This window comes from Beta vulgaris, chromosome 5 (genome assembly GCF_026745355.1).
Source record: "Beta vulgaris subsp. vulgaris cultivar EL10 chromosome 5, EL10.2, whole genome shotgun sequence".
Classification (NCBI taxonomy): Eukaryota; Viridiplantae; Streptophyta; class Magnoliopsida; order Caryophyllales; family Amaranthaceae; genus Beta; species Beta vulgaris.
The window spans coordinates 55,622,202-55,646,614 of NC_079206.1; the positions used below are offsets into that span (position 1 = coordinate 55,622,202).

Genomic DNA, 24,413 nt, shown 5'->3' on the forward strand with positions numbered 1-24,413 from the left:
ATTGTTACAATATTGAAAGGGTAACTATAAACTATATTGTTTTCTTTTACACAAAATCTAAGCTTACTTCATTGACTAAACCAACTGCTTGCAACAACTTGGAGAGGGATTGCCGAACGAAACTGACCAAATAATACAACATGCTCAGTGAGAACTGAACAGAACTTACCAAAAAAAGTTCGTGAGATGAAGTTGTATAGGGGAAAGTCTGCAATTCCCTTAGAAACTTCCACATAAGGTGAGGAGAGAGAAAATGGAAAATGGAGGGAGAAGTCGCTATCCTTGCATTAACTTCCACCGAAAACTCATCCTCCAGCAAGTTTCCGACACCAATCGACAGCGAATTCCCATAATTAGTGGAGAGTGACTGTGATTGCGATTGCATCGCCGCCATGGATGACGTCGTTGTTGACGCATATGACTTCGAAGGTTGAGTTTGCAATGATGATGATGATGAAGAAGTCGAAGATTTGAGGAAGGAGGAGGGAGGAAGGAGGAACGAAGGAGATGGGGATGGCTAGTGATGCGCGCAGCCGCACACAGACGCTGCATGCTATTTTTTTTATTTTTTTTATTTTTTTTTGAGATGATGTCACGTGCCAGCCACACGGTTTCTTTTCCGTGTGGCGTGTTGCACAAAAAACGGACTGTCTCTCAATATTTTTTATCAAAGGCTCAAAGCATGTCCTTTTGCATCTGTTCGTACCGTGAGTAAGGTAACAATTGATTCAAGCTTCGTAGCTTTTACACTGGTTAGATGAGAAAGGATTCATCACACTTGGTGTTTGTGAACTTATTAAAGGCATCTGAACTCATGGTTTTCCCCCCTCTATGAAGAGATTTAAAGTAAATCATTAAATGTTAAGTGAACAAGAATTTAACCTCCTAAGCTGAACAAGAATTTAACCCAAGGTACGCCACTTCCTTTGGCGAGTATGTTCAGCCTCACTACCGACATATTATCGCTGATGATGCTTGTCCTTTGTGTGGGGGGTGGGGGGGGGGAACCGGAGACCATAAATCACGCCCTACTCCACTTCCCACATGTGCAGCAAGCCTGGGAGCTGGCGGGACTACAACCTTGGCTGCCAACGAGGAGTGACGACGGGTGGCTACAATTTTGGGATGAATGGCAAGATATTGAGGATGACACCCTTGTAAGTATCTGCTACCTTGCTTACAATATTTGGCACAGGAGTAATAAAATGGTTTTTGAGGAGAGTTGCAAAACCAATGAACAAATAGTGGAGCTTTCGCGGAAATCAGTGAAGGAATATGGGCAATATTCGAAGAAGGTGTATGGGGGCCGAGAGCTGCTGCTGGGCCCGGGCCGGCCAAATTGTGGGAACCTTCACCTGCGGGGGTGGTGAAGATAAATGCCGATGCTTCGGTAAGTGAAGATGGTTGGGTAGGGATGGGTGATGTGGCTCGTAATGATAAAGGCGAGGTGATTTTCGCTGCCACCAGACGTGTTCAAGCTCGTTGGCCTATTGAAGTTGCGGAAGGGAAAGCCATGTGCCTTGCGGTTAAGTTGGCTCGATGTTATGGTTGCCAGAACATTATTTTTGAAACCGATTGTGTTACTATTGTTAATAGGTTGTCTAGAAGTGCTGTTTTCTTTTCCGATCTAGATGGTGTGCTAGAAGATGTTTTATTTTTTTGTAAAGATTTTGTGTCGATTAGATGGTCGCATGTGCTACGGGATGGGAATACTGTTGCCCACCACCTAGCTCGACTGATTCCTTTTGGTGTTGAACAACGTTGGGAACGTCATTGTCCAACGGAAGTAGCCCCCTATGTGCTTATGGACGCTTTGTCTTATGATTAATATATGCACTAGCTATTTCCCCTTAAAAAAAAACCTCCTAAGCTGAACATTTTATATGGTTAAGGATAGGTGGATACTTGGCTTCTGAAAGTAGAGGTGTTAATAAGTATCCGACCCAGTCGATCAAATTTGTGATCCAGTCAATTCGATCTGATTTTTCGGATATCCAATCCGCTTTTATAGTTTTCGGATATCCGAAAATTCTTGGATCGGATACGGATCGAAAATTTTCATTTTCGGATATCGAAAACATGGAATATTTCGGATTTTTCGGATATCCGAAATATCTGATGATCATAAACTTGTTTTATGAACTTTTCCTATGAAAATTTCTATTGTTTTAGTTTTTGGATATCAAGTATTCAATGAGAAAAGAAGTGTTTGAAAAATATATCAATATTGGACTCTATTTGGGGGGGTGGGGTGGGGAATAGAGTCTTTGGTAAAAAAAAATTTAAAATATTTTTTTTTTCAAAAAAGATAGACCATTATGCATAAAATAATGCTAAAAAGTATGAACAATGACATCCTTATATTTTTTCACCCACTCTCATTGCGCCACATGGCTCTTTGCTTTTCTAAACCTGACAACAAAATGCAGCTTTACGGAATAACAAGAGTGTTAAACGGTTCATATTGATGAACGGTTTAACACTCTCTCTCCTCTCTTTTTTTCTCTTTCTTATTTTTTATATATTATTTTCACCACTCTGTCTCCTCATAAACCCCTTGGGGTCCAACATCTGGGTATACTCTTAGGCTATGTTCAGTTCACCTTATTTTTGCTTATTTCAGATCTAATCAGATCAGATCAGATCAGATCAGAAAAAATAAGTTCAGATCAGATCAGATCAGAAAAAATAAGTTCAGATCAGATCAGATCAGATCAGATCAGATCAGATCAAATTCAGATCATATCATGCTTATATTTAAAAACTTATTATTATTAAATATCTTTCACTACATATTAATAAAAATTATAATAATTGAATATTAATAAAGTACTCATTGAGACGAATCAAACAAGACCCCACATGACTATATTTTTTCTTATATATTGAGAAAAATCTAAAAGATTATCTCTTATTGTGAATAGTGTCAAGATTCTAAGTGACAAAGATAAAAAAAATACAAAGGGGGTATTATTATTTACTAGTACATTTGTTCAAAAGAATTATTATTATGTTGTTGTTGTACTTATTAATTATTAATATTGGTAATTATTATTAATCTTTTGTTACCATTATAAATGTCATTGTTATTATTATATTAAGTTATTTTGTTGTTATTAAATAATAGAAAATTAAAAGCCACGTGTTAAGAACATAAGATTGACGCAAAAATAAGAAATATATAAAATATGATATCTCAAATTCATGATAACGAAACTACTATGTTCGGATTACATTTCAAAATAAGCTAAGTGTGAGATACAAATTATAAATTTAGATTCGGTATACCTCTTCCTACCGAATTTCAAATCTCTCTAGCTATTTGAAGTTGCACGATATTTATTTATTTTTTGCTCAAGTCATAGTTGTTTGTATATCTTGTTCTATTTTATATGGAAAAAAAAGAGTTCAGTTTGCCGACTTCTCAAGTGTGAAATTTTTTTTAAGGGAAAGTGTGAAACATTGTATAAGTGCTCTTATAAAATAATGACTTGAGTTATATAATTATTTTTAGTAATAACAATAATATATGATTATAATTATTATTGTTGTTCTTATAATAATGATAATAATAATAATTATTATTAATAATAAAAGTTGTATAAAAGTTGTAATAGAAATAAAATGATAATAATATTAACACTATAAAGAAATCTTATAATGTATTGCATAATAATGATTTACAAAGTAATAATATAATAGTAATAATATATATTTATAAAAGATAAGATCTTGTTGAAAAAATAAGTTCAGATCAGATCAGATCAGATCAGATCAGATCAGAAAAAATAAGTTCAGATCAGATCAGATCAGAAAAAATAAGTTCAGATCAGATCAGAAAAAATAAGTTCAGATCAGATCAGATCAGATCAGATAAGTTCAGATCAGAAAATTTCAGGTGAACTGAACATAGCCTTAGTATCATGCCAAACTTTTAGTCATGGTTTGACTGACATTGCACTGTGTTCTATAGCTTATAGGATTAAAATTTCTTCTTTCTTTCTTTCTGTAAGGATCCTTTCTGCAAAAAGTACATGCAACTAGAGAATGAGCTTACTGAGAATTGGGTACAATTATATACTTCCTCCGTTCTTTTCTTATTGCAATAATGAGATTTTTACACTATTCACTCACCACCCTTTCACTATCTCTTGTGATTCTTACGTAAGAAAAAATATGGTCATGTGAGATCTTGTTAGATTCGTCTCGATTTATATTTAAAATATATCAAATTTGTATAATGTTTACTAAAAAGTAATTAAAGACATTAATAGTTAAAGTTATGCATTGGCAAGCGTTATTGTGGATTTCTGGATCAGTTAGTGTGGATTCTTAAATGTTATTATGCTTATTGTCAAAAATGAAATAAAATAAATATTAATGAAGACACTTTTGATGATGATGAATTTTTACCTTACAGGTTTGCTTGCTATGGTTGGGTTCTCTGATTAGTTAATAGTCCTTGTGTATAATTGAAGAAATTTTATTCAGTATTATAGTTCTGCTGCTTATAATGCTAAATCTGTTCTAGGAATCTGATCATTGTGGATTCTTGAATGTCAGTATTTGTTGTCAGAAATGAAATAAAGTAAATATCAGTACAGACTGGTAGTCAGTAATTTAGGTATTTTTAGTATACCATTCTCCTACTTTACAACTTAATTACAAGTAAAACCGTACCTGTAATATCAATTTCAAATTTTAGATCCATTATTGCATAGAAAAATGAGGAGGGGGGGAGGTTGTTGTGGACCGAGGAGGATGAATTATTGGGTTTGGTTTGTCGAGAGTTCCAATATAATGTATACTCCTTATGTTTTTTAAAGTTTGTCCTATTTATTTCGTTTGTAGTTAGGTAGTTTTTATTCTTGTGTACGAGCAGGTAGGGGGGAAATATAGAGAAATTTTTTTTGAAAGAGAAATTTTATTAATTGAAGGTTAAACGGCATCTACCATAGATATTAAAGAAAAACAAGATACAATTAAATAAGATTAAATCAAATTCGTCTTCGAAGAAACTATAATGAACCAAATCGAGCAATACAACGCAGCCCCCTTGTATTTGCTGAATCAAACAGCTATTGATGAGGAAGTCTATCATTCTGACATAGTTTGGGAAGAGCATTCTTGATCGAACCATGTTAACCGCATCCGAGATTCCAATACCTTCATGTTGAGTCTCGAACTTCAACCAATAAGAACAATTTCTCATACCTAAAAACAAAAAAACTACACTCACAACTCCCATAAGGGAGAATGAGATCTCCACAACAGAGACTAAAACCCCATAATAAGGTTTGAAGAAATCTCATAAAGAGATACTAATTTATTCAACAAAACAAAAAAATGAAATAAAAACTGAAAATAAAAGCGCAAGAGGGGCTTACCATGGATAGAATCATCCATGGCAGCCCCTTACCGATGAAGAAGGGGTAGAGGAGGTTAGGGTTTTAGAGAGAAAAAAGAGAGAGGGCTAGGATTTTTTTTATATTTAAATACTTAAATACAATCATGCATGGAAATATAGAGAAATTGTGGACAGCATATCACCTAAATAGAAAATAAATCAATATTTTAAGAGATAAATTAAAAAGGAATATATAACAATCTTTTAAGAACGAAAGGAGTATTCCATAAACTTTTATTAGCATAGTTATTGTTCAAGCTTCTTCGCCCTCCAATTCTTTAGTTACACCACTTTGACTTTGCGACATTCACCTGCTCCACTAGAACCATTATTTGTGAGTTTGTGACTTACATGTAAATTCTTAAATTAAAGCGTTTCGATGACAAACGAACAAATCAAAATGCTTACACTATCAGAGAAAAAAAATTCCTTTACATGATTATCGTGGCTTACGGATATTATAATTTATAACGGAGGAGAGATGGGTAGCTACTGCACAATGCACTAGTGCAAAGATAGAGAAAACCTGGCCTACTTTTAGGCTTGTCAACATGTGTAACACATTTCTTATTTTAATTGACATGGACTAATGGACATAAGAATGTTAATGGACATGGACAAAATTGTGTTGAAGTTTTTGTAAAAATATGAAAATACGTAAATTATATTTGAGCTATTAATAGATTCTATAAATTACTAAGAATTCTTGGGTTTAATGATATGAATTCTTATCTCACACATGAAATAACAAGGTTCAAATCTAGTTGAAGCAAATTTCAATGGTTGGGGGAAGGGGAGAGAATTGGGGCTTGTTGCACCTATGGGTGAGTGACCATGTGCGAGTGCAGCACATAGGAAATTCTTCTTATCAAACGATTATAATCTCCTATAATTTTAAGAATTTTATAAATATATTTCAATGTATATTTATATATATATTAGTATACTTTAGTATTTAAATGATATATTTCTTGAAAAGTTGAATTTTGAAAGTCAAAAAAAAATTAACGATTTAAAGAAGTCAAACATTTTATTTGGTCATACTTTAAAATATATTTAAATAGCTTAAAACACATATTGGTTTAGCAAAAATGATTTTAAACTTGTTATATTTCTACCTATCAAGTTATATTTAGTGCAAAGTTTATGTTATTAAAAATTGTCTTAATATGTTTATGTTTAAAGTTATAATTTGATGATTTAAATATAAATCTAAGATTATATAGTTTATATAATGAAGTAATTAAATTTCAGATTTATAATTATGTTTGGATTGAGATTTTAAATATCAAAGCATGAATTTTTTAGAATTTTATGAGTTGGAAAATCATAGTAGTATATTATAGGTTATAAAATTGAGTATTCTTATGATTTTAATTATGTTTAAGTAGGTTTAAAAAGGGTTTTATTATATTAGAAGTTGTTGGAAATTTTGTAAAAATGCTTATGATGAGTTTTTATGATCAAAGTATGAGTTTTTAAAATGTTTTTAACAATTAGTATAGTAGTACTATACTAGGAGGCTTTAATAATTATGTTTTAATGATGGGAAAGATTTTTAAACACTTTCAAAGAGAGTTTAAAGTATTTAACATTGCTGGAAATTTATAGAGTATTGATTTGTGGTTATATTGGTTATTTTAGGCGGGGAATTCTCTTTAGGCGACTTTTAAGCTTGTAAAAGTGGTATCTTGATTTGTCTAAACAAAGCACGTACATATCTATGTGTTGGTTGGAGTAGTATCATGTCCTAATGATGGAATTTATGTAGTAACACGTACAGAGAACTATTTTTAGTTCATATAGGGTTTATATTATTCAATTGGATTTGCATGTTTTATGTCGTTGTGTAAAGCATGTTGATTTTGATGATGATATTATGTTTGCATGGAATATTAATGCAAGCATATGAGATTTGGAAACTTTATTTTATTAATTCACATGAGGGCGCGGGATTAATACTTATGTTGGTTTTGGATCATGATTGAATCATGTAGTTCCCTTTGGATTATTTAATTACTTTATGACGACCGAGTGTCTTATTTGGTAAGTTGATTATTACACTGGTTGGTTATTGGATTTGGTCAACAAATAAATAAAAGTTATGATTTAGTATTGGAATTAATCTGGGTTGTTAAGTTGATGATCACCTTATATAATCCTAAGATAAAAATGGAACTTTATGATTATTTTATGTTTATAATATTTGCCCTACATGTGGGTCATAGCAAATGAATAAATTAGTAATCATGTAAAATGAATCGTGCATAACAATAGTTTTAGACTTGTGCACGTCTGAAGTGTTGGACAAGTATGAGTTGGAGTACATAGTGGTATCCCATGGATTTTTTTTGGGACCGGATTGATCAACTTGTCCTATTTTTATTTTAAACGTTCCTCGATATCGCAGGTCAGGGGAGTATAGAGTTGCGCCCGTACTTTATCTTCTAGATTGAAGACTGATTTTGGTTTAGACAACTCGTTTCATTGCCTATTCCATCTAAATTAATTAACTGATTAGTTGTGGAGTTTAGTTCAGTAAAAGTAGCTAGTATGTGATGTTATTATATTATTATTTATCCTTGCTTAATATTTATTACTATCATGTTAGGTTATATATTTACTTACTATATAGTACTCAACTTTGCATATTTCGTGCATTTTGTGTATGTGTTGATCACAGTTATGCCTTATTGATTATGTAATGACTCAATTAGTGAGCAGTCTCTCGAGATCAATAGAGTATCGTCATTTGCAGGTTTGAAGATGATGCATCATGAATTCGAGAATTGGAGCTTGTGTAGACTTTACATTTGAGGTTGACTTTTGACTTTATGTTGGGTTGACTTTTGGAGTTTATCTTTGGTTGACTAAGTTTTATTTTCAATGTTTATTTCATATTATTTCCACTGCAAAATTCTGAATAAGCCGATACGTTATCATACGGACAATAATACCTTGATAATTCTCTATGTTTTACATTTAAAAGGTATTTTGGAAAAGAAAAGAGAGAATTATCGGGGTATTACAAGGGTTCTCATCAAAAAGGGAAAAAAAATTGATCGATAAATTTGTAATTATACCAAAAAAAAAAGTAAACAGAAACCACCAGATGATAATTAGAAATTACTGAAATAAGTTAAATTTATTGGTATTACAAAATCAATTTCTTTTAACGTTTAGGCAAATCAATCATCCTATAGATTCATTGAGAAGAAATTGATTTTATTTTCCTTGCCTAAAAGAGAACTTGATTTTTTTTATGCTTGACCCTCCACTTATTATGTCTTTTCTTCTTCCTTTTTTTTTATGGCCTCTTTTCTTCTTCCTTTTTTTGATGGCCTCTTTTTTTCGTCCTTTTCCTATAATTCATTAAAAACAGTCTCAAACACCATGAACATAATATAATGATATGTCATATTCCCATGTGATCCCCGTGAAGCAAAGCCATCTCAACGATCACGTAGATTACAGCCACTCTTATCTTTATTTACACTACACCAAAAAAAAATAATGAGAAGAAGCAACTCTCACTATATATATTTACGCACCCACACACTAGTTCCTTTGTCCAACCACACCATTCACCAAAAAATTTCCAACCCTACCTCATCACTCATCACTCATCACTCATCACCAACAAATTAAAGAAAGATCACCAAGTTAATTAAGCTACATTACAATGGTTTCAGAAAGTAACCAATTCAACTCCAAGAGTGTATGTGTCATAGGAGCAGGGCCTTCCGGCCTCGTGGCGGCTAGGGAGCTAAGGAAAGAAGGTCACAAAGTGGTAGTCATTGAGCAAAACCATGACATTGGAGGGCAATGGCTCTATGACTCGAAAATCGAAGACGAAGATCCTTTAGGAATGGCAAACAAGTTTCTTAAGGTTCATAGTAGTATGTATGAATCTCTAAGGTTAGCTTCTCCTAGGGAAATCATGGGGTACACCGACTTCCCTTTCGTCGAAAAGAAGGGAAGGGACATGAGGAGGTTTCCAAGCCATAGGGAAGTTTTCTTGTACCTTAAGGATTTTTGTCAATTTTTTCAGTTGAGGGATATCATAAGGTTTAATACTAGGGTTGAGTATGTGGGCATGGACATGGTGGTTGATGAGTTTTTATTTGGTGATGAGGTTAAAAAAGACTTGAGATGGGTTGTCAAAAGTAAAGAGAAGAAGAGTGATCAAGTGGTGGAAGAGGTGTTTGATGCGGTGGTTGTTGCTAGTGGTCACTATTCTCGACCTAGGTTGCCTTTTATTAAAGGTATATATATCATTCATCTTCATTATTTTTACTCATTATAACACATACATACATACACATGGCTTAAAAAAGATGGGTAAAGCATGTAATTCTTAGACTACAATGCAAGAATTAAAAGTATACGTTAAGCATGCAATAATAGTAATTGAGATGAAAATAAATAAAACTTTGAGCAAAAAGGGACTTTTTACTTATTGAATCTCAACCGTACCTTTTGTTCTATTCAATGTTTTACTAACTCAATTTCATTATGTTGTGGTGGCCTGGTGGATGGTGGGTGTTGTTTTGTATGGACATATCAAGGTATGAATTCATGGAAAAGAAGACAAATCCATAGTCATGTCTATCGGGTACCAGATTCATTTCGTGATGAGGTAATTAAGCTCCTTCCCATTTACACTGATTTTCATGCATAAGAAAAATCCATGCATTATCATAAGAAAAATCCATAGTCATGTCTATCGGGTACCAGATTTATTTCTATTTTAACCTTCTTATACATAGCCCTAAGGGCTATGTATATCATTTTCCTTGAAAATTTAGCCTTCAATTATTGCATCTTGTTAGTAAATGTAAACTACAATATTTAAACGCCTTTATATAGTGGAGGACCTACATTGAGACAAAAGGTGTTAGACTGTTAGTTGAAACTTTGAACAAAACAAAAACCTTTATTTACTTTCGTATTGGGCACTAGCACCTAAAGTTAAAATCTTTCGTCCACCACTTTCTGTAAGATGATTATAACTCACTTAATCTTGTAAATATATTTGTGTTGTCAAATATTTCGAGTAATTTCATGTAAAGATTAATGAAACCATATAATTTTTTATTGGGGTTTAGGTGACAAAGTTGTGTCATGAATTCGTATCTTTAAATCCAGTGTTGTAACTTTTTTGTTTACCATAGTATGACAAATGGTCAAAGAGTGCTACATTCGAGTCAAGTCAGGAGATTAGTGTCGAACGGAGGGAGTATAAATTTTGTTGTTTACAATTGCAGGTAGTGGTGATTGTAGGAAGTTCAATGACGGGACAAGATCTGTCAATGGAATTAGTAGGAGTAGCAAAGGAAGTCTATGTCAGTTCCAGATCCCCTGTATCTGAAGGTTACACCAAAGTATTTGCTAAGCATAAAAATCTGCATCTTTGTCCACAGGTTAGAAAACTCATGCAAACAAAATACTTCAATTTACTTTCTCTTCCACCTTCAAAAGAACAAATGTCAAAAATCCAAGTCTCATTAATGTTGTCTGCAGATTGAGTCTCTTGAAGAAGATGGAAGAGTGTTGTTTGTGGATGGCTCCTGTGTTATTGCCGATAGCATTATATATTGCACCGGGTAATACTATTCACAACCATTTTATTTCTCAATAGTCAATACAATTTATTTCTGTTTTTGATCTATTTGTTTTTGTTTGCACAAACTAGAATGGAAAGCACTAGTGCAGCATTCATGATTTAATATTTTAGATGGAGAGAAGATTGTAATTATAAATCACAAGACTTACTCGAATCAGGTTATCAGATCATAATCTAAACAAGCTTTGAGAATCATACGACCTACATTTTAGACCCGCCTCTAATGGAAATTAATGTGACAAAATAAATTAAGATTTATCAAAATAACAATTTTTTTTTTTTTTTTTTTGAGGAGCTCAATATAAGCTATAGTTGACAAAAGACTACTCACCAAATGGATCTGAAATCGGACCAAAAATCTCAATCACCCAAAAGTAGCAAACACAATCCAAACAACCCTGATTCAATCCCAACAAAAGCTTAAATGCTAAACATTGCCGCAAAATTATTTAAAATCGTCTCGGTCCCATCAAATATTTCCAACTTTGTCCTTCTTTTGTTTTTTCTTTTCCCCAACCACCACCTCCATCCCCACATCCACCCCCTCCACTACCCACCGGTAGGTAGAGGTGGGCATGGGACGGCCAACACGGTCAAGAAATTTTATCTCCGACTCATCGATCCTGGCACAAGCCCGTCTATATGGCTTGTGGGCAGAATGTCCCTTTACTTTGTTTTTTAGGCTAAAATTGCCAAAAAAAAAACAACATAAAACACAGGTCAGGCCCACGAGAGGCACGAGCCCGACCAATGGACAAAATCTTAAAAAATTCATGCCCGGCACAGCACGCCATTCATGGGCTCGGGTCCGGCCCGCCGGTGCCCAAAGCCCACAGGCCAAGTCCGTGATAGGCCCGACCCATGACCAGGTCTATCGGCAAGCCTTCACCCCACCCTCCCTTCATCCCACCCGGCAGCCCCCACCCCAACCCCTGCAACCACCACGAGCAAGCCAACAAAACCAAAAAAACTTAGTCGCGTCCACCATCGGAAACATCCGGCCCGGACGTTTCCGGCAATGGACGCGGCTAATTTTTTTTGGTTTCGTTGGTGGTGTGTGTGACCTCCATGGTGGTTTGCGTGGTTTCGGTGGTGGTTGTGTGTATGGTGGTGGTTGTTGTATAGTGAGAGGATTTAGTAATGGTGAAGATGAAAGAAAAAGTTAAAAGTAAAATTATATTTTCAATTTTATTTTGGGACGATTTTAAGTAATTTAATCCTCTCAAACAAATTTAACCACAATTACCCAATTGCCACTTTAAGCATACTTTTCAGTTTCAACATAGATTTTTGTAGAGGAATCCCTGCAAACGCTGCAATAGAACTTTTATGAAGTAGTAGATTTTATGGCAACAGCAATAATTAAGATGTGCCCACGGAGCAGTATATATGCCTGTATGCCTTAATAATTATGTAACTCTTATAGCATAACAGAGTAATAATTCTCAAATTTAGTGCTGATGCACACAATACAATATTAATTTACAAGTACAATACTTATACTTAATTTTACTTAGACGCACTAATCAACTTGAACTACATAATTGCTTATTAATTGTTGGTGAGACAAACATGATTATGTAGAACTAGTTTTTTTTCTGCGGATCCACACTAGATTAGGAAAAGTAACAATGGAAATTAAAGCACTGAACTCTAATTAGGGCAGCTTAAGAGAGGAGACCGCGAGAGTGAAAAGAGAGACATTTAGGGCATGTTCTCTTCGTCATAAAATAGTTGAATTGAACTGAATTGAACTGAATAGTTATGTGAGAGTAAAAGTATTGTCCAGAGCTGAAGTGAACTGAACTGAACTGAATTGAACTGAACTGAACTGAACTGAATTGAACTAAACTGAATTGAACTGAAAATAAGTTGGGGAGAACAGGCCCTTATAATGAAATTATGGCAAATTGCCCTCTAATTTTGATTGATTGTGAAATTAACTCCTTAATTTCTCAATATAATAATTAGACCTTATTACTTTCACCAATTGTTAAATTCAACCCCAAGTATAAATTTCGGTAAATTATTGTTCAAGAAATGACATAGACGCATTTTATCAGAAAACCATTTGAATAATTTTGTTATGATACAATGACATTGCCAAAAGTTATTTTCTTAATATTGAAAAACATTTTTGAAAATGTGTTACGTCATCATTTTCTCCCGACAAATACGAAAAAATATAATTGAAATTGAATTTCACGGGTGAAGAAGCAAGGAAACCTAATTGCTATATTAAGAAATTATAGGAGTTAATTTCACAACTAAACAAACTACAATTAGGGGGCGTTTGGTTAGGGGTATTGTGGAAAGGGTAAGGGAATCAAGAGACGTGATTCTCTTACTTGTTGTTTGTTTGCTTAAATCAATGAAAACCCTTTACCCTCTCCTTTACCCCAAAGTCCTCTACCTTCATTCCCCTACCCCCCCAAGAGTTTCACTTACCCTTTCTTTGACTTATTATTGACCTCCTCTTTGACCACCCAACCACCCATTGACCCAAGCATTCAACCACACCTGACCACCCAACCACCACACCACTTCGCACCCTACCACCGCAAACCCAACCCCTCCACCACAACACACCATACCACCGGCCACCGCAACCAACCGCCGAGCAACACCCCAACCATCCAACACCTATAGACGCAGGGGAGGGGAGGGAGAACAATGCGGTGGTGTAGGGGAGGGGAGGGGAGGCCGCGACGGCGCAGGGGGGAGGGAGGGAGATAACGCTGATGCAGTGGAGGGGAGGGAGAGACCACGACGGGGCAGGGGAGGGAGGGGGAGAACGCGACAATGCAGGGAGGGGAGGGAGAACAACGTGACGGCGCGGGGGAGGGGGGAAACGCGATTGTGCAGGGGATCGGAGGGGAGAACCGCCGTGGGAAGGGGAAGAGGCGGCGTTACTGGGGTAAGGAGAGGCGGCGTTACTGGGGTAGGGAGAGGCGGCGTGGGTAATAGCAACAGTGGGAGGAGTGGTGGTGCTAGGGTGGAAGAATGGTAAGAGGAGGAAGCAAGATAATTGACATTGTCTTAACCAAACAGCACTCTAAATCTAAGGGTTTTCTTTTCCTTTCCCCTTCTCCCCTTTCTTGATTCCATTCCCTTTGCCCCGTAGCAACCAAACGCCCCCTAAGGGTGATATTTCACTAGAAGAATGGCACTTATTAAATTACTTGGGACAAAATGAAATAACTTTTTGACGGCATCTGGGTGTGTTCTTTCTACTTGTGCTACATCAAATACACTACCACAAATCCTTCAAAAATATAATTAAAAACACTTTCACTAAATTGTAAATGAATTTTGATAGCCTTAATCGTACTTCAGCTTTTTAAAGAACAACAATATTGAACAAAATCCAACAATCTGATTTTAAATGTAAGGAATACATGAATTTAAAAAAAATACTATAAACAAACTAAGGGCCTGTTCTACCCATCTTATTTTCAGTTCAGTTCAGGACAATACTTTTACTCTCACATATCACTATTCATTTCAGTTTAGTTCAGTTCAGTTCAGTTCAGCTGTTTTATGTCGAAGAGAATAGGCCCTAATTAAGTAAGAAAGCACCAAGGGTCAAAGTTAAAGCTTAAATGAGTAAAAAGAAAAAATTTAGTCATGTGCGATCTTGCTAGATTCGTCTTAATGTATATTTTCATAATATCAACTTTTTGAAATGTTTGCTTATTGATAATTAGAGATATAAAAGTTTAAAATAGTACATTGACATGTGTGTCCAAGAAAAACGGGTCAACTAAAAAAACAGAGGTAATAGTATTTATGGAAGCAACAAAATGAAGAAATGTGTATTTACCTAAATGTAAACATTATATAAGTATTACCAATACCAATACTATATGATTTTGCATTATGAATCTCGTTCCTTATCTGTTATAGATTTATCACTCCACGTCTCCACCTAACAGCTACTTCCTCTGTTTTTCTTTATACATGCTAATCTTCCTTTTTGCGTATGGCATCGCCACTCCCTTTGACAGCATCCACTAATTCGGAACTTAATTTGAAAGCCATATTTCGACCCGGACGTTTTCGGGCTGCCCCTAATAACCAACGAATGGCAAGCGCTTTTCCTTGTGTGGATCCTATTTCAATGGGAACTTGATGAGTCGATCCGCCTACACGTCTTGCTTTTACTGCGATATCGGGAGTTACTCCACGTATTGCTTGACGTAAAACAGATAGTGGATTTGTTTCTGTCTTTTGTTGAATCTTTTTCACGGCTCGATAGAGAATTTTATAAGCCAATGATTTTTTTCCGTGTTTCAGAATACGGTTAACCAACATGTTAACTAATCGATTACGATAAATTGGAGTGGGGTTTTAAGAAAGCTAGGGGACCATCACTTTCTGAATAAAAAAACGTTTATTTTAAAGGAGAAGGTGGGAGACCACCAACTTTTTAATAGTATTTTAAGATCTTTATGGTGAAAAAGAATTTATTTATAATATGTAACATCTATTAAGACATTTACATATAAGTGAATTATAACATCTAGAAAAACGAAAGAAGTAAGACAAAGAGTTCTAAAATCCTGATAGGAGGCTCCTAACGTGTATATCATCCTTGTCGCAAAAGAGTGCATAGCCTTAATAATTACCTAACTTGTGGTGAAGGACAGGATGTCAAAGATTGCCACTTTTAGGTAAGCATGCATCTTGTATTGCAAGTTATTCCAATAATATTATGATAGATCAATATTCAAAACAAGATATCATGTTATAGACCAACATGTGTGAACCACACGTTGAGAAAAATCTTTAATTTTTCGGCCAATACATCTAATTTTAAAAGGGAAAAAAATAAATTCCTTTATTTTCATAATTCCAGAAGATATACAAAAGCAAAATAAAATTTCAAAAGTAGAAAAATTATAAATACAATGTTAAATTACATCCTTAATATATATGCTCCATTTCTTAGGAAGTTAATTCCTTTTTGTAACTCATAAGAAATTGGCTTATTTATTTGGTTGACCAAGAAATTTGAAATTCTCATGAATTGATGTGGAAATCTTGAGTGACAGAAGGCTAGGTGAATAAATTCTCACATTTTGTGCTATGAATTTCCATTGCCCACATTTTCCCCACTTCCTGTCAACCAAACAACTGTCCTGTTTAGAAAATCATGAGAATTTCTATTACCTACCTAATTTACTATAATACTAAACAACCACTAAATATTTTGTATTCGCCACGGTCCTTCGCCTTGTTGGGAACACATCATATATATAACGTGACATGCAAGTTTCTTAAGAGGAGGCATTGCAAATCCTTTAAGTAAGAATAACCAAATACAGTTGTTTAAACTGTTGTTACGAAATTAATGTCTTGAGAAGATGTCGGAAAGATTTGTACAACAAAAGAGACATTATAATTTATGTAACCTACCATTCTACTTTTATCAAAATACATGATGATTAACAAAAAGTTGCTGTTGAATGTAGGTATTTATATACATTTCCGTTTCTTGACACCAAAGGAATTATTGAGGTGGATGATGATCGAGTTGGACCTTTATACCAGCACACCTTCCCTCCTTCACTTGCTCCTTCGCTTTCCTTCATAGGAATCCCTAGAAAGGTATTCTATAATATCCTCATATCTAATTCTCCAATAACATATTCAAATCAATTGGTCTTATGCATACTTCACGGAAATGGAGGTATAAAAAAAATTCACGAATTCTTGGATGTAACTGTTAAGCGTGACAACTAAAAAATCATTGTTTTTTCGTAAAAGAACTCAAATGACACAAAAAGCAAAGGTAAAATGACAACAAATATCATGTCATTTTTTGGTGAAGTTTATGTCATTTTTGTTGGAGTTTATGTAATTATGTATGTGTGAGGCTTTGTTACACAATAAGTTATGGTATAACATGTTACATCCAAGATGCACTCAAAAAGATGGCGTGGATAGCTAGATGTATGCAAGAAAGATGCTTAATCGAATTAGGGAGTCAAGTACAAGAAATTCCAAATTGAATTCGAATTGTAAATCAACAAAATAGATTTGATACATGGAAGTTCGGTTACCAAGAAACTGGAGTTGCGGATATCTGAAAGTTTGGTAACTTCATGTCGACTGCCAGTAATCAACTAATGTTTATTTGAGCTTTTGATATTTCTATATCACCAGAAGCATTACATGTGAGCACCCTAATGGCATTTCTATAGTGGTAGTATATCTATACTTCAGAACAGTTAGGGCACCTAGAACTTTCATGACCTACACATGAATCACACCATTGCTAATTTTTTATTTGAGGACCCGAATATTCGAAAATCAGCAAAGCACAGAAATTGGATATAGTATCGCACTATGTTACGAAGACTCAAGTACTCGTATCGGCCACGAATGCGTGTCCAAGCATTCAATTCGGCCATTATATGAAAAACTTCCAAGAATTTTACCCAAAATGAATTATCAAAGTGGTTATACTAATATCGGAAGGTCAAAGATATGACAAAATATTTTAGGTAAAATGAAGAGTTTAAGGTTTTGTACAATAGTAGTTGAAAATAAATACTACATTTATCTTTGCTTCAATGCAAGAATATTTCATATCATGATGGCTTGATATATGAAATTGACAGATCATAGGGTTCCCTTTCTTCGAGTCACAAGCAGTATGGATTGCTCAGCTACTCTCTGGGAAAAAAACATTGCCTTCTTGGGAAGAAATGATGAAGTCAATTAAAGAGTTCTATCACTCTAGGGAGGCTTCTGGCATCCCGAAGCACAACACTCATGACATTGCCAATTTTGAGGTAAATGTGCATGCTAATTGCTATGCGTAAAGTCATTATTACCACCATTTATTACTGTCTACCAAACAAGTCATAAAAGTCAGTTAATCAGAAATGGGATTGGATACCTCTAATGCAAGCTTTCAACTGCAGTATTGTGACAGATATGCAGATGAAGTGGGATTTCCACGCCTAGAAGAATGGAGGAAGGAACTATGTATTTCAGCTCTTATAAATGCGGAGGCAAATTTGGAGATATATCGTGATGTTTACGACGACTTTGAACTTCTTCAAGTAGCTCGTCAAAGCCCTCATTTCACTCAACTTGGAGCACAAGCATTTGAATTATAAAAACAATACTCCTACTAGACTTCGGCCAGCTCAGCAAATCAATGTCAAGCAGTAATTTATGCAAAACAACATACCACAGTTCCAGTTCAAGAGAAATGAGACTTACATATTATTTTCCTTTTCACGTATTGATGGAGAGACTCCATGTACTGCCCTGCATGCAGTTTTTTGAATGACGTTAGTAACAGAACCAGCAATATGTGCCATGTTTATTACAGATGCTTTCTATCTTGATGAAGAAAAATTAATAATACTTGAACTCATTAGGCAATTAACAGCATGCGAAATAGAATAAGACTCTGTTTCTTTTGGACTTCCGTTTAGTTCAATTCATTATTCACTTCGAGTAGTTTCCTCTCACAGTTTTAATTCAGTTCAGTTCAGACAAATTCAGTTCATTCAATACATATTAAACTTCTGTTAAGGCCCCTAAAAAGTATCAATAATTCACCTGCCTAACTCTTACGCAATTAGCTGGACTGTTTGATGAACGACAGTAGACTATATCACCACCTCATAGTGACTTTTTAATTATTCCAACACAAGGGTCCTCTCAGGCGTAGGGGCAGCCAGGCAGCAGTCACCTTGTTGAAAAGGATACTCAGCTTGGTTGTAGACCTATCATGCATAGCAAATCCACATTCCAAGATTAGTGAGTACTGCACATAAAGGGAGTATTATTCATAAAAAAATTCTAGGGGGAACATTGGGAAAATCAAGACAAAAATTCTAGGAAAACAAGAATATTGACACACTTATTAGTTATTAGCCAACAATCAACAAAATGTTCAAATTATTGGGAGTTTAAAGGAAAAAAATTGTCACTAAAAGATAGATAGCAGATTATATTTTGTCAGCAAATAGATGAACTTGCACATCTTACCCCATAAATGAGAATGTATTCCTCATCAGCAGCTCTGCTAGAGATGTAGGAATACATGAATAGATGGGGAAAAATCTATGATGAAGTTGATAAAACCACCAGAAAAGGATAGCTCCACAAACAGTAACTGATGAACAGAAGTACGGAGTTACACGTCTCACTAACCTTGCTGCATAAGCTGTTAGGAAGATGGATTACGGTATGAGTTGAAAACTGCTTGAATCATAATCCAAAATTCGTGCTTAAGAGGTTTAATGAGATTGGCTTAATCTTTTGAAGAGTTGTAAAATCCAACTCATAGCCATCAACAGATAGCAAAGCAGCAAAGCAACTGAAAGCTTTTTTCCCTCTTTGATAAGATCATAGTCTCATACTACAACATTCCAACATCAGTCACACAACCAGATAGTATTAATTCCTTGGACATATATACCAAAAGTTCATATACCTCCTCAAATCCAGGTTTAACATCATATGATGCAACAAATTCATATATTTCATCATTGATAACAATTGAACTATACCCAGGAATCTTCTGGATGTCTCTAGACTTCACCATTTCCCTCACTACCTCAACTTCTGTCCACCTCCGCTGTTGGATATATAGATTTGAGAGCAACAAAAAGTTATCTCCATTTTGCGGTTCTAGTTCAATGAGTTTTAGAGTCACAAGCTCAGCCATATGGACATTTCCACGAACTTGAAAGGCACGAAGCAATGCCCTCCACACAGTCGGGTCTGGTTTCAAGGGCATGCTCCTGATAAGTTCCATAGCTTCATCAATCATGCCAGCCCGGTTGAGCAGATCAATCATACAAACATAATGCTCCGTCTTTGGTTGCACACCAAACTCCTCATTCATAGTTCTAAAATGTGACAGGCCCTCGCTAACAAGACTCTCATGAAAACACGCAGATAATACAGCCAAAAAGGTTACATCATCAGGCTTATAGTCGTCAAAAATCATACTATAAAACGCCATCAAAGCATCCTCTGATCGACCATTCATCGAGTATCCTGAGATCAAAACATTCCAAGTGCACACATTTTTCACCTTCATTGCCCTGAAAACCTTTAGACCCTCCTCAAGATTCCCACATTTCGCATACATATCAATAAGAGCAGTACCGACATATACATTCAACACCAACCTATTCCGTCTAATATACTCATGAACCCACCTTCCTTGCTCCAGAGCTCCTAAGTTAGCACATGCAGATAAAAGCCCCACCACAGTCACCTCCCTCAACTCTTTCCCTGCCTCCATCATCTCTCTAAACACGTCAAACGCCTCAAAATACCGCCTACCATGTACATACCCAGTGATTAACGCGTTCCAAGAAACAGAATTTTTCTCAGGCATTTTATCAAACACTCGACAGGCATCATCAGTCGACGAAAAACTACAATACATATGAACAAGTGCAGTACTTGCAAACAAGTCTGAACTAAAACCCATCTTAATTATGCAACAATGTAGTGATTTACCTAATCTACGACGACACAAATGAGCAGATGACTTAATTACAGCTGGGAAAGTTAGAGAATCAGGGGATTTACCATATTTATGCATTTGTACATAAACAAAAACTGAATGCCAATGCTTTTTTAAGTGGGTGTAAGTTCTGATAGCTGAGTTACAAGTACAGGAATCGATAAATTCATGGAATTCAGAGAAGAAAAGGGAAGAAGAAGCAAACCCATTAACGGAAGCACAAGTATCGATGAGTTTCATGACATGAAAATGGTTCCAATGTTCTTTCTGAATGATCATTTGGGCGAGAATTTGCTTCTTCTGAGAAGGGTTTAAGAGTTTTTTCAGAAAGCGGGTAGTAATTTTTTCCAGAATTTGAGTTGAATGTATGGAAGCTTTGATGAATGAAGTTGAATTTGAACGTATGAAGGGAAGAACCCATTTTAACGTTGTTATTGGTTTTGGCAGTTGCCAACCATGAGCGAGGTTCATGACCCTAATTACTCAAAGTACGCACATTGGGTTATAACTTATAATTGATGATCGTAAGCTTGTAATACATGGTTGCTAAACGTAACCTCGATTTGCTCGATGTAATATTCGAAATATTTAAAATATCCTTTTAGATTTTGTAGTATCTCGTCTCTATTTTTCTTGTGATTCTTTTTTTTCTTTTCCGTTTTTCATGAAACTTATCTGAACTGAACTTATTGAATCTGAACTGAACTTATTGGAGCTTATTGAACCTGAACTGAACTTATTGAAGCTTATTAAGGGTGTGTTCTGTTCAACTTAAAAAATTAAGTTTCAGGTCCAATAAGTTCAGATAAGTTTAGATAAGTTCAAATAAGTTGCAATAAGGTCTAATAAGGGCAATAAGTTCCAATAAGGTCTAATAAGGTCCAATAAGTTCCAATCAGGTGCAATAAGTTCCAATCAAGTCTAATAAGGTCCAATAAGTTCCAATCAGGTCTAATAAGGTCCAAATAGTCAATGTTTAATAAACATTTGTATTATTGTCCATTATTTTGTTATTCATAATTTCATATCACTATTAGCTGATTATGTTATTATTAGAATTTTAATTAAAGTACCACAATGATTATATAGTATTATACTTGATTATTTATTTGTATTATGCCTATTATTTTATTATTTATTTATATTATGTCTATTATTTTATTATTCATATTACTATTAGCTGATAATGTTATTATTAGAATTTTTTATTAAAGTACCACAATGTATATTATTATGTATTATTGTTTATTATTTGATTATTCATATTGATATTAAATAATATTATAATCATGGTCAAATAATTAAGGTTAACAATACTAATAATAATAATTATAATTACAATATTTTGCAATAATAATTATAATTAAATTATTATTTTATTCTTTATTTGTATTATGTCTATTATTTTATTATTCATTTGTATTATGTCTATTATTTTATTATTCATATTTAAATTTTTGCTTTTCTACTAGTGTTTTATAAAATCAAAACAAGATTATTAGATATATTAGTGGTGAAAGTTATGTATAGGCAAATATATAAATAGTAAATTTTTTTGTTAAATTAATTATCATGAGAGATAATTAATAATCATTATTTTTTAAAGGACGAATTATAATATTAATTACTCCATAAAAAATTTTGAGGGGTAGTATTTACGTTAGTGTAATCCCCCACCTTTTTAAAGGATTTTCATAAATATATTTAAGTATTTATGTAATTATATTTAAATCCAAGTGAGTTTGGAAAATGATTTGACTTTTAAAAAGGGTTGACTATTTTAAAAGTCAACTAAAAATACTTTTCTTAGCTTAATAAAGTTTGTAAAATTTTAATTAAGCGTGTTTTAAATAAGAGTTTAATTATTAAAAGCACATTTGAAAAGAAAACTTAATGGAATCGAAAGCCCAAAAGTAATAAAAAGGGAAAGGATGATTTGATGACTAAAGTCCTAATAAGCCCATCTTGTTAGTCATCAAAGTTTTAATTATTGAAATTCCTTTTCCTAAGCCCAATAGGATTAGCCTATTTAAATATCCTAAAAACCCAAATATTTTGCCCTACACTTTATTTTCTCTCTCCTCCCTTGCACGTGACTTCCGAGTTCTCTCTCTCTCACTCGACATTTTCTCTCTCCTCTTCCTCTTGAGCGTGAGTTTTATTTTTCTCTCAAAAATCGTTTCTTCTTCGCTAAGTAACGTTTCTTGTTGAACAAGAAACGTCACAATAATTTCTTGAAGCCAAAACTGCTGCCGCACTCCTTGCTGCTGTCACAGCCGGCGCTGCTCTTCCTCCTCTTATTTTGGTTGTTTTCTTTACTTCTCCTTTAAGATTCCATTAAAGTCTAATTTTTATTGTTATTTTATTACTATTTACATGATTACGATTTGAGTTATTATTTATTATGAGAATATATTTTCGGATCATATGTATAAAAGAAAAATTTCAGATTTATTATTTTTAGTTTTAATCATGAAAGATGTGATTTTTAGGGTTTTAAATCACTAGAAATCGTATATTTAAAGTATGAATATGAATTTTGATTGGAATACGATTTTTATATGCATTTAAAATATTTTCAGAAGGTTTAGAAAATTTTATAGATGCTGGAAATTCAGAAAGTTAATATTTTAAGGTTTTTAATGGTTTTTAATCACTAGAATAGTTGATCTATACTAGGGATTAAAAATAACGAGAGTTTAAATTATAAAAACGATTTTTAAAGAAGTTTAAAAGGGTTTGGGACGTTTTAAAGTTGCTGTATTTTTTTTAGTTCAAGTATTTACTTGATTATTTATTGTTCTAGGCGGAGAATTCATTGTAGGGGACTTTTAGAGATTAAAAGTGGCCTACCGTTGCGTTTATACAAGGTACGTACATAGTCTACGTGCTATATGGTTAGAAACATGCCTTAGGGATGTTTTTATTTATTAGTATCATGTATAGGACCTTGTTGTTCTATATATGAGTTTACTTGAATTGTTTACATGTTATTTGCCTATGTGCTACATGTAAATAGAAGATATATGAATATGTTATGTTGTTGGAAGTTTGATGCAAGACAAAGTTCAGTTTGGTATTAATTCGTGAGAGAATTAATGTAAGTAAGTTGAATCATGTGTTACATAGATTCTAGTTTATTTATTTTCTTATAAGAACCGTGGATCTTATTTGGTAATATGAGTTATACCTATATAAAGGTACAGTTTACTGTTGGCTAGGTTCAACAGGCAAGTTAGTAAAGAATAAAAGAAGTTAAAAGAGTCTTGGATGCTAAGTTGTGAACACTTATTGATTCTAAGATTAAAAAGGAGTTTTGTGATGTTATGTGATTATTAGTTGTGAGTATTATGTGCTTGGTTGGTGTCAACACAAGTATAAAATGAATGCAACGTAAAGTGAAACGAGAATAGGTTATAGACTTTAGACTGGTGCACGTCTAGAGTTGGACACTAAGGGTTGGAGTACATGGTGTAGCCATGCTTTCCTGGGATTGGATTGATCACCTTTCCTCTTTAGTTCAAAGGTTCCTCGATATCGCAGGTCAATTTGGTTTACGGAGTCATGACCGTATTTCCTATTTCAGTATAGACAACTCGTCCCATAACTATTCCATTAAAGAAGAAATAAAAGTTAGAGTCTAGTTCAGTAAGAGTCATCTGCAGTTGTTATGTTATTATTATTTTATTCTACAAGTTGTGTTGTAGTATCATGTTTAGGATTATTTTTGTCTGATATGTAGTACTCAGCTTTGCTGATTACGTGCTTGTCTGTGTTTGTGATCATGGCTTTGCCTATTGATCCTGTGGTGATCCTTCGGGGGAGCAGAGTCAAGAAAGCATTGACATTACAGGTTCGAAGATGCATACCAT

General features: G+C 34.2%; 3 protein-coding genes across 5 annotated transcripts; 2 read left to right on the top strand and 1 right to left on the bottom strand.

Annotated features, from left to right (window-relative positions):
* Positions 1–1,414: 1,414 nt before the first annotated feature.
* On the top strand, positions 1,415–1,828 carry LOC125497679 (uncharacterized). The gene has a single exon (XM_048645335.1). It carries the CDS (start codon positions 1,415–1,417, stop codon positions 1,826–1,828), a length of 414 nt encoding a protein of 137 aa, XP_048501292.1.
* Positions 1,829–8,933: 7,105 nt separating this feature from the next.
* Positions 8,934–18,438, top strand: LOC104893988 (flavin-containing monooxygenase FMO GS-OX-like 9). The gene is made up of 7 exons (XM_010680135.3): positions 8,934–9,672; positions 9,976–10,046; positions 10,675–10,830; positions 10,931–11,013; positions 16,508–16,643; positions 17,660–17,833; positions 17,966–18,438. The coding sequence occupies exons 1-7, from the start codon at positions 9,090–9,092 to the stop codon at positions 18,161–18,163; spliced, it is 1,401 nt and encodes a 466-aa protein (XP_010678437.2). The 5' UTR covers positions 8,934–9,089; the 3' UTR covers positions 18,164–18,438.
* On the bottom strand, positions 16,326–21,042 carry LOC104893986 (pentatricopeptide repeat-containing protein At2g02980, chloroplastic). Of its 3 annotated transcripts, none has more exons than XM_010680133.3 (4): positions 19,212–21,042; positions 18,615–18,781; positions 18,270–18,317; positions 16,326–16,635 (listed from the first exon to the last, which is right to left on the bottom strand). In XM_010680133.3, exon 1 carries the CDS (start codon positions 21,010–21,012, stop codon positions 19,420–19,422), a length of 1,593 nt encoding a protein of 530 aa, XP_010678435.3. In that variant the 5' UTR covers positions 21,013–21,042; the 3' UTR covers positions 16,326–16,635; positions 18,270–18,317; positions 18,615–18,781; positions 19,212–19,419. The 3 variants fall into 3 exon arrangements, with proteins under 3 accessions (XP_010678435.3, XP_048500276.1, XP_010678434.3); XM_048644319.1 differs by having other exon boundaries at positions 17,941–18,317; XM_010680132.3 differs by having other exon boundaries at positions 17,941–18,317; positions 19,047–21,042.
* Positions 21,043–24,413: the final 3,371 nt, after the last annotated feature.